Raw genomic sequence first — 14,889 nt, forward strand, 5'->3', positions numbered from 1 at the left:
ATATGGGAGCTATATCTAAACATGGACCGGTACTTACCATTTTCGACACACGTCTTTATGGTCATAGAATACCTCTAGATTTCAAATTTCAGGCAAAACGGACTGTAAATATAATTTCTAGACGCCCAAGAAGTAAAATCGGTAGATCGGTCTATATGGGGTCTATACCGAAACATGGGCCGATACCCTCCCTTTTGGACATGCCAATTTCTGGTCTAAAATATCTCTAGATTTTCAATTTCAGGCAAATCGGATAGAAAATACACTTTCTAGACGCCCAAGAAACAAAATCGGGAAATCGGTCAATATGGGGGCTATACCGCAGCATGGACCGATAGGCACCATTTTCGGTCCACTTTTTGATAGACCTAAAATACCTCTAGATTTCCAGTTTCAGGCAAATTGTATAAGAACTACGGTTTATAGAAGCCCAAGAAGTAAAATCGGGCGATCGGTCTATATGGGAGCTATATCTAAACATTGACCGGTACTTACCATTTCCGACACACGTCTTTATGGTCATAGAATACCTCTCGATTTCAAATTTCAGGCAAAACGGACTGTAAATATAATTTCTAGACGCCCAAGAAGTAAAATCGGTAGATCGGTCTATATGGGGGCTATACCGAAACATGGACCGATACCCCCCATTTTCGACACGCCAATTTGTGGTCTTAAAATACATCTAGATTTTCAATTTCAGGCAAATCGGATAGTAAATACACTTTCTAGACGCCCAAGAAGCAAAATCGAGAAATCGGTCAATATGGAGGCTATACCGCAACATAGACCGATATGCACCATTTTCGATTCACTTTTTGATAGTCCTAAAATACCTCTAGATTTCCAATTTCAGGCAAATTGTATAAAAACTACGGATTCTAGAAGCCCAAGAAGTAAAATAGGGAGATCGGTCTATATGGGAGCTATATCTAAACATTGACCGGTTCTTACCATTTTCGACACACGTCTTTATGGTCATAGAATACCTCTAGATTTCAAATGTCAGGCAAAACGGACTGTAAATATAATTTCTAGACGCCCAAGAAGTAAAATCGGTAGATCGGTCTATACCGAAACATGGGCCGATACCCCCCCCCCCCTTTGGACATGCCAATTTCTGGTCTAAAATATCTCTAGATTTTCAATTTCAGGCAAATCGGATAGAAAATACACTTTCTAGACGCCCAAGAAACAAAATCGGGAAATCGGTCAATATGGGGGCTATACCGCAACATGGACCGATAGGCACCATTTTCGGTTCACTTTTTGATAGACCTAAAATACCTCTAGATTTCCAGTTTCAGGCAAATTGTATAAGAACTACGGTTTATAGAAGCCCAAGACCCCAAATCGGGAGGTCAGTTTATATGGGGACTATATCAAAACATGGACCGATATAGCCCATCTTCGAACGAATCTGTGCCAAAATTCAGGACAGCGCTATTATTGAAGGCTGTAGCGTGATTACAACATACAGACAGACGGACAGACGGATATGCTTATATCGTCTTAGAATTTCTCCCTGGTCAAGAATATATATACTTTATATAGTCGGAAATCAATATTTCCATGTGTTAATCTATATATTAGTTTAAAGACATTTTTTACTTGAAACATGACATAATATCTGCTTGAAGTCGGGTCTGAATTTGAAGATTTGTCGTTGTTGTCGTTAACACGTTTTTACGGACTCTGATACTATACGAAAAAAAAAACAGAATAAACAAATAAATTCAAAATTTTCTCCTGGCATGAAGCACGTAAAACTCACATTTGAAAGAGCATTGTGTCTTAAACATAACCTTCTTAAAATCTTTGGAACCGGATATGGTTTTTTAGTGTATTTGAACGACTTTTGATAGAAAAATATAAAATATTTTTAAAATTGAGTTTTATTATTTTATTACTTAATTTCTAAATTTCTTTCTTTTCTGTACAGCACTTTGGCCATCTAAATTTACCCATCGAAGATTTGGATTTATCAAACAACTTAATAAGACGTCTACCTGAAAAAGCTTTCGATGGCCTAAGAGAAACCTTAACAAGTCTTCGTTTGGCCAATAATCTATTGGGCGATAGTTTAAATCCTATATTCTCAACTGCCGAATTTCATCATCTGAATAATTTAAAATTATTAGATTTATCAGCGAATAAAATTAAATCAATAGAAGAAGGTCTACTCAAAGGATGTGGTGATTTGAAGGTTTGTATTGAATTAATCATTAATATATCTATTCTTCGTAATAGTTTTATTCTTCTTAATAACATAAAGACAAAAGCTTACTTACGGCATTATAGCGCTAAAGTCACGAATTTTATTAATTTAATTAATTTTTACATGGATTAGCTGCAAAATTAATTTAATAATTAATGGATGCCATCATAAAGTTAATTGGCTCTCGGAAAACTAAGAAGTCAAACCATAAAAATGATAATCTTTGGCTCATTCATGCATCATCATCATTCGTGAACCAAAATAGCTTCAATTCGGTTCAAAATTAAATATAACTACAACACATATATCGTTTATCGAACTTATATACATATGCACAAGATTTTTATGAAGATTGTGGTTTAAATTTTTAAACCAAATTAGAATCAAATTGGCAAAATTTTACTTATCGTAGAGACAAGTGTATAGATGTTGGCTTTTATCGATATTTTCAAAAAATAATAAGTCGCAAACACTGAAAAAAGTACGTCATAATGACGAAATTTTACATCCTCTGGATGAAATTTTCATCAAAAATGAACGAACGTAAGATATCAATTCGGTGAAAAATTTTTCCTTCTGGTGATGAATTCAAGTAATTTAAGTCTATGTTCTGAGAATGCTTCCACCTCATGGATAAATATAAATCGTAGGGTTGATGATGTATATACGATAAATAATTTCGTATAGTCAACTATTCGACTTCACCCAGTGAGATGATCCTTTGAAAGCGAAATTTGTTTATTTGAATTAATTTCATCTAAGAAGAATCTGGAGATAACTTATCAAAATTTAAGTTCACCATTGGCTTCGAGATCTGAAATAAAATAATGACAATATTGGTTAAAATTTAAAGGATATAACAACAAATTGCTTACAAAATAAAATTGCTTACACAGTTAAATAATATCTTTGACCCCCATTTTCATAAAGCTCCGTTAGTGTTCCGTTAACTAACCAACTTTTAAACCGTATTATGGACGAAGCTGTCGTCTTGCATATATATTCCATAAAGGGTGATACGGTCAAAATTTGGTCAAGGGAAAACGCATGTAAATCGGTGAAATCGTTTATTTAAAAATCAAATTAAATTTCTTTTTCAAGTTCAATTAGTATAAAATTCAGGAAAAATATTCAATTAGGCTTTCGCTTTTCCAAATCCGAATTGCCGGGCCTCACGCTTGACACCTGCCATCAGATTTTGTACAGCCACCTTGTCCACCTTCTTCGCCGCAGAAAGCCAGTTTGCCTTGAACTGCTGCTCGTTCTTAGCAGTTTTTTGGTCTTTTTTAGGTTCCGCTTGACCAAGGCCGTAGCCAGGATTTTAATTCGGGGGGGGGTTCAACTTAAAAAAAAAAATATTCATATAATCTCATGAGTAGAAAATTTTATTTATGCATATGTATGTATAAAATATTTTTATAATATTAAATTGAGCCGACGGGCTTTTGGGCAGCAAATAAATCAATGACTTCTTCAGTCGGCACATTTATTCGGCGATGAACCGACATTAATGCCAATCCATTGAGTCTACTCTCGCTAGTCGAATTTCTAAGATACGTCTTTATTCTCTTCATTGTTGAAAATGAAAGTTCGGATGAGTACGTAGTAACTGCAGGGATGGAAAATGCAGTACTATAGTACTTTTTTCAATACTTTTTCAACCCGGTCAGTACCGTAGTACCCCCGCGAATGATTTAGTACCTTTTGTGTAGACATTTTTGAGTCGATATCAGATTTAAGGTACAATAGCTTTGACAAAATATTTTAATATTTTGAGAAAGTATTTATCAACCTTATTTGCTAATAATCTTTTACAAATATGGCAAAACAGACATGTTCATGTGGGAAGAAAATCTCGATTTTGTAAAAGATATAGTCAAAAACAGGATTTTATTGATCGTCAAGAATGTTTTAGTCGAAAAAAGAATGCGATTCTATATTATCGTATTTTTATTTCGGTAGAAAATGTTGTCAAAATTTTATTTCTATATAGAATTTTTGCAAAATTTTATTTTTATAGAAAATTTTGTCAAAAATTTATTTCAATTGAAAATTTTGTAAAAATTTTATTTCTATAGGAAATTTTTGCAAAATTTTATTTCTATAGAAAAAATTTTGCAACATTTTTTTCTACAGAATTTTTTTTGCAAAATTTTATTTCTATAGAAAATTTTTGCAAAATTTTATTTATATAGAAAATATTGTCAAAATTTTATTTTCTTTAAAATTTAGTCTCTTGACAATAATTTTCCAGTGCAATTTTTGTTGAAATTTAGTAAAAAGTACCTTTCCGCTCAAAAAATACCTTTTTTGTACTTTCTTAAAAATTGTATTTTCCATCCCTGAGTAACTGGCAAAGTGACCAAAATTTTTAAAAGAATATGCACGTTTGGAAATATCTCTTTATTGCACTCTCCAAGAGCTTCCATTAGGAAGCTGAATTAGGCAGGTTCTTTTCGCAGGTTTTGCGCCATTTCATTTACACATGTGTGTTTGGCTGTTTCGTTGTTGTTGCTATGACCAAACAAAGCGAGTCATGTTCACAAACAGAACAACAAACTCAAATAAAAAGCAGAAAGACATTTTCCAAAAATGAAATTTGTGGTGCGAGAACAAAAACAATTTGTTTTTTTTCGACCGTCGTTTGACGGACGTTTCAACTAGTATTCTATGATCTGTGCAAGTTTTATAGGTAAGCGTTTTTCAAAATAAAACCTCCACCTTTTCTTCAACATCTTCGATAAGATCTATGCAGCTAAAAATATATATTTATATAAAAATATTCATTCATTTGGGGGGGGGGTTGATCCCCCTCACCCCCCCCCCCCCCTGAATACGGCCTTGCGCTTGACAACAGCCCAGTATTTCTCAATTGGGCGGAGCTCTGGCGTGTTGGGATGGTTCTTGTCCTTGGGAACCACCTGCACGTTGTTGGCGGCGTATCACTCCATGGCCTTTTTACCGTAATGGCAAGATGCCAAATCCGGCCAAAACAGTACGGAACAACCGTGTTTCTTCAGGAAAGCCAGCAGACGTTTATTCAAACACTCTTTCACGTAAATTTCTTGGTTGACAGTCCCGGAAGCTATGAAAATGCTGCTTTTCAAGCCACAGGTACAGATGGCTTGCCAAACCATATATTTCTTTGCGAACTTTGACAGTTTTATGTGCTTGGAAATATCTGCTACCTTTCCCCTTCCTTTTGCCCTATAAAACTCCTGTCCCGGAAGCTGCTTGTAGTCGGCTTTGACGTAGGTTTCGTCGTCCATTACCACGCAGTCAAACTTCATCAGCATCGTCGTGTACAGCCTCCGGGATCGCGCTTTAACCGTCGTATTATGTTTATCATCGCCATTTGGAGTCACTACCTTCTTGTAAGTCGATGGCTCGATGCACGGTTGTAGACGATACACCCAGCTTATTTGCGGCATCTCGGAGAGAGAGGTTAGGGTTTCGCTTGAAACTACCGGCAACTCTCTTTGTCGTCTCAGCGGCTTCCGGTTTTCGATTTCCCCCCGATCCAGACTTCCTGGCTGTCGACAAACGTTTCCCAAACACTTTAATTACATTTGTAACGGTTGATTTGGCAACTTTTAGCGATTTTGCCAGCTTTGCGTGCGAGTAGCTCGGATTTTCGCGATGCGCGAGCAAAATTTTGATACGCTGCTCCTCTTGCTTGGACGGCATTATGACAACTGAAGAGTGAATTCCAAAATCAAAATAAGAGCAACATTTTACATACACACACCTTCAAAATGAGGGGTGTTCAGGTTTTTTAAATGCAAAATTGAAAGAAATACGTCAAGTTTATATTGACCAAATATTGACCGTATCACCCTTTATGCCAGTTAGGAACTTAACTGACGAAAATGTTTCAGTTAAAGTTAACTGGAGAGAAGATATTTGCAATTTACTTTCTATTAACTGACTGTTGAAGCCTAACGGAGCTACATGAAAATGGCCGTGAGTGAAGGAATATCGGAATTTCCATTTTTATGTTAGCATTTCTTACCACCTCGCCCTGCTGCAAATCAGTGTTGTAAGATTGCAAACGTATCGTATCAATTCACGCCTATACCACAAAAAAGGCAGTTAGTTTCGGTCAGTTAACATTTTGGCATTAGTTATGCAGCCGTTTACATGTCAGCTAACCAGTTCTTCAATAACCATAGAATAGTTGAATTTTGCTATAATAAATATTGCACATTTATGGCCAATATTACTGCGTTCTGATGTTGTTGTTGTAATTATGTTACGTGTATACAAGCATGAATAGCCAAACAACTGATTGCACATTATCTTCCATTTAGTTAACTCGCAAGTTGTATAGGCAAATGGGGCATGGCTTAACTACTTATCAAAGACTACGCACAAATTCCTGCTTTTATACATGAGCCTGGAGGTGGTTTAACTAAATCTTTTTTATCAGCATGTCGACATTTTAAGTACACTGGGAAAAAAAATTGACCTGGTCAATTATTATGCATTCCGTAAGAAAACACTGTCAATAAGAGTGACTCACACAATGGATTAACTGAGAATTACCTCTAGCCATGCCTGTTATTTACATCAACGAAAATTGTATTTGTGTGGTTCGCTGTATTTTTATAGTAAACCCTACAAAGTGATTTAGATTTAATAAAATATACCTACCCATTAAAAAAAATGTCGCGAAAAAAGTAGTGAAAATGTTCTTTTTGGCGCAGAAGCGATGAATTTAACATGGGCTTGTCATAGGACCGATGTCCACCAATTCAACAGCCGTTGCACTGAATTTTTATCACTTCTTAAGGTGTGATCCGAATTCAGTGTTTTGGACGGGAATTAAAACAAAATTGTGATATTTTGCAAAATAAGTACTTTTTTATAATTTTTTACTGCATTCTAACGCTTGTCTGAAACGTTTGACCTAAAATATTTTCAAAAATTTGCCATATTTATAGAATGAATTTAGCATTTTTTTTTCGACAAAATGTGAATAATTTGTACCATTTTATTAATTTTTACTCTGTTCTTAACCTATTTCAAACAAAAAAGTTAAAATTATCCATTAAACATATAAAAAGAGCGAGTTATAAAAAATTGAATTAAAAGAACTTCCTGCGTAGTTAAAATAAAGGACACCTTTGGGAGAAAATTTTTGGAAGTGCTTAAAGTTGTGACTTTAGAAGAACTACTACATTTTTTTGCTGGGTAGGTGATAGAACATTTTATTGGGACAGAGACTACCGCTATTGAGTTTGTTCCAAATCCGAACGAATTTAGTTCCCATAACCATCCCCATATATCGCCATACATAGTTGCTAGAATTCTACCAAAGCTGGTAGATTGGTAGAATTCTTGACGTTTTGGTAGATTTTGCAAAATATTCCTCCCACCTAAGAGGAACTTAACAAATTTTCTATAGAAATACAATTTTGACAAAACTAAAATATTAACCAAATTTTCTATATAAATAAAATTTTGACAAAAATTTCTATGCAAGTAAGAGATTGACAAAATTTTCTATAGAAATAAAATTTTGACAAAATTTTCTATTTCGAAAAAATTTTCTAACAAAAAATAAAATTTTGCAAAATAAAATTTTTTTGTTTGGTAGTTTTTGGTAAAATTTTCTCCAAATTTTGGTAGATTATTATATGTTAGGCTGGAGTTGCAACTGTGCTTACGATGTGTAGTAAGACCAGTTGCCACTCGTGCTAAACATAATCTACCAAAATTGTGGCAAAAATCTACCAAATTAAAAATATATAATTATATATTATTTTGAAGTTTTTGATGACATTTTTGTCTAAATTTTATTTCTATAGAAAATTATGATAAAATTTTATTTATATAGAAATTTTTGACAAAATTTTATTTCTGTAGAAAATTTTTCAAAAATTTTTCTATGAAAATTTTTGTCTATATTTTTTCTACATAATATTTAAAAAGAATGTATAGAAGTTTTTATTTCATTTTTTTCTATAGAAGATTTTTTCAAAATTGTATTTCTTCCGTTTTTATTATTGTTTATTTATTCTTCAATCATTATAGTTATTTTGATTTCAACTTAAAACCAGGCGTCAACTACAAGAGTAGCATATAATAATAAATTTGATAAACATGATTTTCTTCTGTTGGTTCAATTTAGTCAACGCATGTGTTTAAGCTGAAATCAAAACAACAATAACATTGTACTTCTATTGAAAATTTTGGCAAAATTTTATTTCTATAGAAAATTTTGCAAAATGTTATTTCTATAGAACATTTTGTCACAATTGTTTTACTAAAAAAAATTGGTGAAATGTACATAAAAAATTCCTTAAAACTTGTTTCCCAGTATCACACCCAGAAAAGGAGTATGATCTCCTCCTAGAGAAAAATGTTATTTTTGGACAGTGAACATGTATTTTACATGTTATTTTCTCGGACATTATGTATATGATTTCAATGATACTTTTATGATTGGCGAGAAAACAACATTTTTACGGAAAAATTTGGTAATATTTTTAGTGATCTTATTTTGAATTTTTGTCATCTTTAACAACAAGTTTAGCTTTAGTTTAGCGCATTTTTTATTCTTTTGAAAAGAAAATATATAAAAGAAAAATATAAAAAAAAATATTTTTTTTTTTGAGCAGCATAAATATTTTGTTTTAAAACCCGTCGTCCATTATCTTTGAGGTAAAGATTTATTTTATTTTTTTTTTGTAGTGTACGTTACTAAGGTGGAATGGAATGTTGTTTCCATACATTTTACAGACTGTATTAGCATATTAAAATTGTTAATTTCTCTCAGCTTTTAAAATTGGGTCCAAATTTCTTGCAGTTGAGATAAACTGCATGATACAATTTACACGAATGTAGCTAGGAGAAGGCATTTTTCGTTGACAAAATTATCTATAGAAATAAAATTTTAACAAAATTTTTTATAAAAATAAAATTGTGACAATTTTCTACAGAAATAAAATTTTGACAAAATTTTCTATAGAAATAAAATTTTGACAAATTTTTCTATAGAAATAAAATTTTGACAAAATTTTCTATAGAAATAAAATTGTGACAAAATTTTCTATAGAAATAAAATTTTGACAACATTTTCTATGGAAATAAATTTTTTGACAAAATTTCCTATAGAAATAAAATTTTGACAAAATTTTCTACAGAAACAAAATTTTGACAAAATTTTCTATAGAAATACAATTTTGACAAAATTTTCTATAGAAATAAAATTTTGACAAAATTTTCTATAGAAATAAATAAATAATTGGGTCCAAATGTCTTGAAGTTGAGATAAACTGCATGATACAATTTACACGAATGTAGCTAGGAGAAGGCATTTTTTGTTGACAAAATTTTCTATAGAAATACAATTTTGACAAAATATTCTATAGAAGTAAAATGTTGACAAAATTATCTTAGAAATAAAATTTTGACAAAAATTTTTATAGAAATAAAATTGTAACAAAATTTTCTATAGAAATAAAATTGTAACAAAATTTTCTATAGAAATAAAATTTTGACAAATTTTTCTATAGAAATAAAATTTTGACAAAATTTCTATAGAAATAAAATTTTGACAAAATTTTCTATAGAAATAAAATTTTTACAAAATTTTCTATAGAAATAAAATTTTCACAAATTTTCTATAGAAATACAATTTTGACAAAATATTCTATAGTAATACAATTTTGACAAAATTTTCTATAGAAATAAAATTTTTACATAATTTTCTATAAAAATAAAATTTTTCAAAATTTTCTATAGAAATAAAATTTTGACAAAATTTTTTATAGAAATAAAATTTTTACAAAATTTTCTATAGAAATAAAATTTTTAAAAAATTTTCTATAGAAATAAAATGTTTACACAATTTTCTATAGAAATAAAATTTTGACAAAATTTTTTATAGAAATAAAATTTTGACAAAATTTTCTATAGAAATAAAATTTTGACAAAATTTTTTATAGAAATAAAATTTTTACAAAATTTTCTATAGAAATAAAATTTTTAAAAAATTTTCTATAGAAATAAAATTTTTACACAATTTTCTATAGAAATAAAATTTTGACAAAATTTTTTATAGAAATAAAATTTTGACAAAATTTTCTATAGAAATAAAATTTTGACAAAATTGTCTATAGAAATACAATTTTGACAAAATTTTCTATAGAAATAAAATGTTGACACATTTTTCAATAGAAATAAAATTTTGACAAATTTTTCAATAGAAATAAAATTTTGACAAAATTTTCTATAGAAATAAAATTTTGACAAAATTTTCTATAGAAATAAAATGTTGACAAAATTTTTATAGAAATAAAAATTTGAAAAAAATTTGTATAGAAATAAAATTTTGACAACATTTTCTATGAAAATAAATTTTTGACAAAATTTTCTATAGAAATAAAATTTTGAAAAAATTGTCGATAGAAATAAAATTTTAACAAAATTTTCTATAGAAGTAAAATTTTGACAAAATAAGATCTTTTTGTTTGGTAGTTTATTGGTAAAATTTTCTCCAAATTTTGGTAGATTATTTTTGGCTCGAGACTGGCTCCTTGACAAGACACAATGAAATGGTTGTATTTTTTCTTAAATTTTTGGCAATTTCTTATAAAATATCAACATATCTTTATACCCACTAATATGCTGTTCTAATTTTTGTATTCTTTTCAAATTTTCTAAACTATCATAATAATAGATAATTTATGCAACGAGTGGAAAAAGTGTTCACTTTAATCATATTTTGTAATTTAGAAGCACAAGAGCATAACCGTTCATGTGTTTAAATTAATGTAATCATAAAATAAAAAGAAATTGAATTATAAATTATAAAGTCTATCTAAGCTATTCATTCTTGGATTGTTGTTTTTTTCAGATATTATTTTAGTTTTGAATTCTAGCGTGTAAAATGGTTATTTGCCTGTTGGTGGTTCGCTTCCATCGATGTTAAGTTCATTGATTTATTAACGAACCTCTCAATTAAATCAAGTGATGATAGAGCCAAGCACAAATATTATATATCCGATTATTTAATTAGTTGGTTATCTTTAGTTTTATGTTTAATGCCTACCTAATTGGAATTTTCAGTTTATTGGCTTGAATCTCTTATTCATTTTTTTTATTTTGGCATATGTGTAAATTAATTGGCATGCATAAAAATACATAATAAATTGATCTTCCACATGAATAAATCATTTATTTTGCTTTTTGTGGAATTTCAAGTGGTATTATGTTTCACTTATAAATTACATGATATCATGATGTGTTTTGTAGAATACCAACTTGTGTCGAAAGTAGGAATTTTTATATACAGTTTCTTTACAAATCTCATTAAATTGTATTTGCCAAAAAGGCAAATCGTAAATAGTAAACTCATCGCCAAGAATTTATTTATAGTGGAACCTCTCAAAAGTCGACATCCAAAGACGCCTAAATTTTGCCCATATTTCTAAAGTATTCACTTCTGAGTATCCGAGTAAAAATGGAGAGATCTAATTGGATACAATTCAATATGGGTAGATCCGAATATGGTAAGATCTAATCATATTTAATTACTATGGAGTTAGATCTAATCAGATCTCAATATTGGCCTAGATCTAATGTATTAGATATGATTATATATATATATCCCTATATATAGTTAGATCTGATATTAGATCTCATCATATGTGGAATTATATATAATTATATCTAATATTTCATCATATTTAGGTAAATCTGCACCCTCACAAAAAATCGCTTCTGTAACATATACTCCCAAACATATTTTGCTTCAAACATATAAATTTTTGGGTATTGCCCAAACATTTATATGTTTGATCTCTACCAATATATAATATGTTTGAAAGCATATTGGTCTAAACAATACATGTTTGGGTAGTCTAAGTTCCAAACATTTTGTATTTTTGCATCCAAATTCAATAATGTTGTCTTCCAAAAAACAATATGTTATTATGTGACCATATAATATGTTTGGAAGCATTTTGCACCCAAAAATATTATATGCTTAAAAAAAATTCTCCCAAACAATATTGTGCTCAAAATTTTATTTATTTATTTATATATTTACAATCATAATGAATTATGAAAATAAACAGGTAATATAGGTGCTAACAACATAGGTTTTCGACCTGAATGCTCAAAATTTTGTTTCTGCCTAATTGCATATTCCCCCACATCTTTCTCACTTCCACGAGATTTTTTGGTTCTTAGCACCTTTTTCTGTAATACAAACATTGTAGAAGAAATTATTCAATTTTATGATTTTTATTTTATTTTAATTTTACCTTTTGCCGGACGGGGATTCGAACAGCGGACCACACAGTTTGTAAGGATCAAAGAAGTAGCTGATCAATTGCCCAAGGAAAAATAAAATGTTAATTTTGTAATAACAAGCAACAACCACCAACATAATTCAATATCGCTCCCTGTTAAATAGCGCTCCAAGCTACTAAACACATATATGTTTATAGGCTATTTCTAAATTAATATATGTTTGCATCCAAGCATATTATATTTACAAACATTTTATGTCCCAAACATAATATGTTCTAACATATTAACATATATGTCCCAAACATGTTATGCTAGTTTATGAACATTATATGCTTGCACTCAAAAATATTGTGTTTAAAAATTTGTGTTCCAAACATATAATGTTTATAGCCAAACATATGAAAAACAGTCTTTTTCAACCGTGTGCTTAGATCTAAAGTGGCCAATTTTGAGATTAGAGATGTGCACGTGAGTAATAGTTCACTCACGCTCACGTACCCTCACGACGGAAAAATCTTACTCACGCACGATATTGTTTGGTAGGACTCACGCTCACGCACACTCACGCACGAAAATTTCGTGACTCACGAAAAATACCGCGACTCACGAAAAATATCGTGTCTCTCGAAAAATGTCGTGACTCACGAACAATTTTTTGAGTAATTTGCCTTAGTGACGTGTCTGAAAACATGAGAATTATTAAAATCGAGAGCGTTATTACACTCTCCACATCCAAGGTGTCACTAAAATTGTAAATGAATTTAACTCTTAAGCGTTTTGTTGGTGAGCGGAATATTTTTTCGTGAGCGTACTCCAAGATCTTTACTCACGCACACTCACGGAGATAACATTTTCGTGAATCACGCTCACGCACGACATTTGGGTTTGTTAATCACGCTCTCGCACACGCACGCCGTTGCCATGAGCGTGACTCACGACTCACGCGTGAGTCACAACAATTTTCACGACAATTTTCAAGATTCAATCATGAAATTAATTGATCCAATTAATTTTTTAATTGATATGTCTTCAATCACAGAAATGATAGTATCAATTAAAAAATTTATTGAAATTCAATTAAAAATTTAATTGAAATTCAATTAAAAAATTAATTGATCCAATTAAACAATTGATAGGTACTACTAATTTTTGTGATTGTTTTTTGTTTCAGTTAAAAATTTTGATGGATCAATTAAATTTTTTATACCCTCCACCATAGGATGGGGGGTATATTAACTTTGTCATTCCGTTTGTAACACATCGAAATATTGCTCTCAGACCCCATAAAGTATATATATTCTGGGTCGTGGTGAAATTCTGAGTCGATCTGAGCATGTCCGTCCGTCCGTCTATTGAAATCACGCTAACTTCCGAACGAAACAAGCTATCGACTTGAAACTTGGCACAAGTAGTTGTTATTGATGTATTGGTATTGCAAATGGGCCATATCGGTCCACTTTTACGTTTAGCCCCCATATAAACGGACCCCCCCACATTTGGATTGCGATTGCTCTAAGAGAAGCAATTTTCATCCGATCCGGCTCAAATTTGGTACATGGTGTTAGTATATAGTCTCTAATGAAAAATTGGTCCACATCGGTCCATAATTATAAATAGCCCCCATATAAACCGATCCCCAGATTTGGCTTTCGGAGCCTCTACGAGAACCAAATTTCATCCGATCCGGCTGAAATTTGGTACATAGTGTTATGATATGGTCTCTAACAACCATGCAAAAATTGGTCCATATCGGTCCATAATTACATACAGCCCCCATATAAACCGATCCCCAGATTTGGCTTGCGGAGCCTCTAAGGTAACCAAATTTCATCCGATCCGGCTGAAATTTGGTACATGGTGTCGGTATATGGTCTCTAACAACCATGCAAAAACTGGTCCACATCGGTCCATAATGATATATAGCCCCCATATAAACTGATCCCCAGATTTGGCTTGCGGAGCTCTAAGGAAAGCAAATTTCATCCGATCCGGCTGAAATTTGGTACATGGTGTTGACATATGGTATCTGACAACCATGCAAAAATTGGTCCACATCGGTCCATAATTATATATAGCCCCCATATAAACCGATCCCCAGATTTGGCTTTCGGAGCCTCTAAGAGAAACAAATGTCATCCGATCCGGCTGTAATTGGATACATGGTGTTCGTATATGGTATCTAACAACCATGCAAAAATTGGTCCACATCGGTCCATAATTATATATAGCCCCCATATAAACCGATCCCCAGATTTGACCTCCGGTGCCTTTTGGAGAAGCAAAATTCATCCGATCTGGTTGAAATTTGGTACGTGGTATGATACGTATATGATATTTAACAACCATGCCAAAAGTGGTCCATATCGGTAAATAATTATATATAGCCCCCATATAATCCGATCCCCAGT

The 14,889-nt window shown here is 31.3% G+C and overlaps 1 protein-coding gene across 1 annotated transcript in view; it reads left to right on the top strand.

The window, feature by feature from the left end:
* Positions 1–14,889, top strand: part of LOC142236641 (uncharacterized) — a 100,320-nt gene that overhangs the window by 72,388 nt on the left and 13,043 nt on the right. The window contains exon 5 of the mRNA XM_075307907.1: positions 1,943–2,206. Within this exon, the coding sequence (XP_075164022.1) occupies positions 1,943–2,206 (264 nt within the window). The remainder of the gene's footprint in view (positions 1–1,942; positions 2,207–14,889) is intronic.

Source organism: Haematobia irritans, chromosome 1, assembly GCF_050003625.1.
Source record: "Haematobia irritans isolate KBUSLIRL chromosome 1, ASM5000362v1, whole genome shotgun sequence".
In the NCBI taxonomy this organism is placed as follows: domain Eukaryota; kingdom Metazoa; phylum Arthropoda; class Insecta; order Diptera; family Muscidae; genus Haematobia; species Haematobia irritans.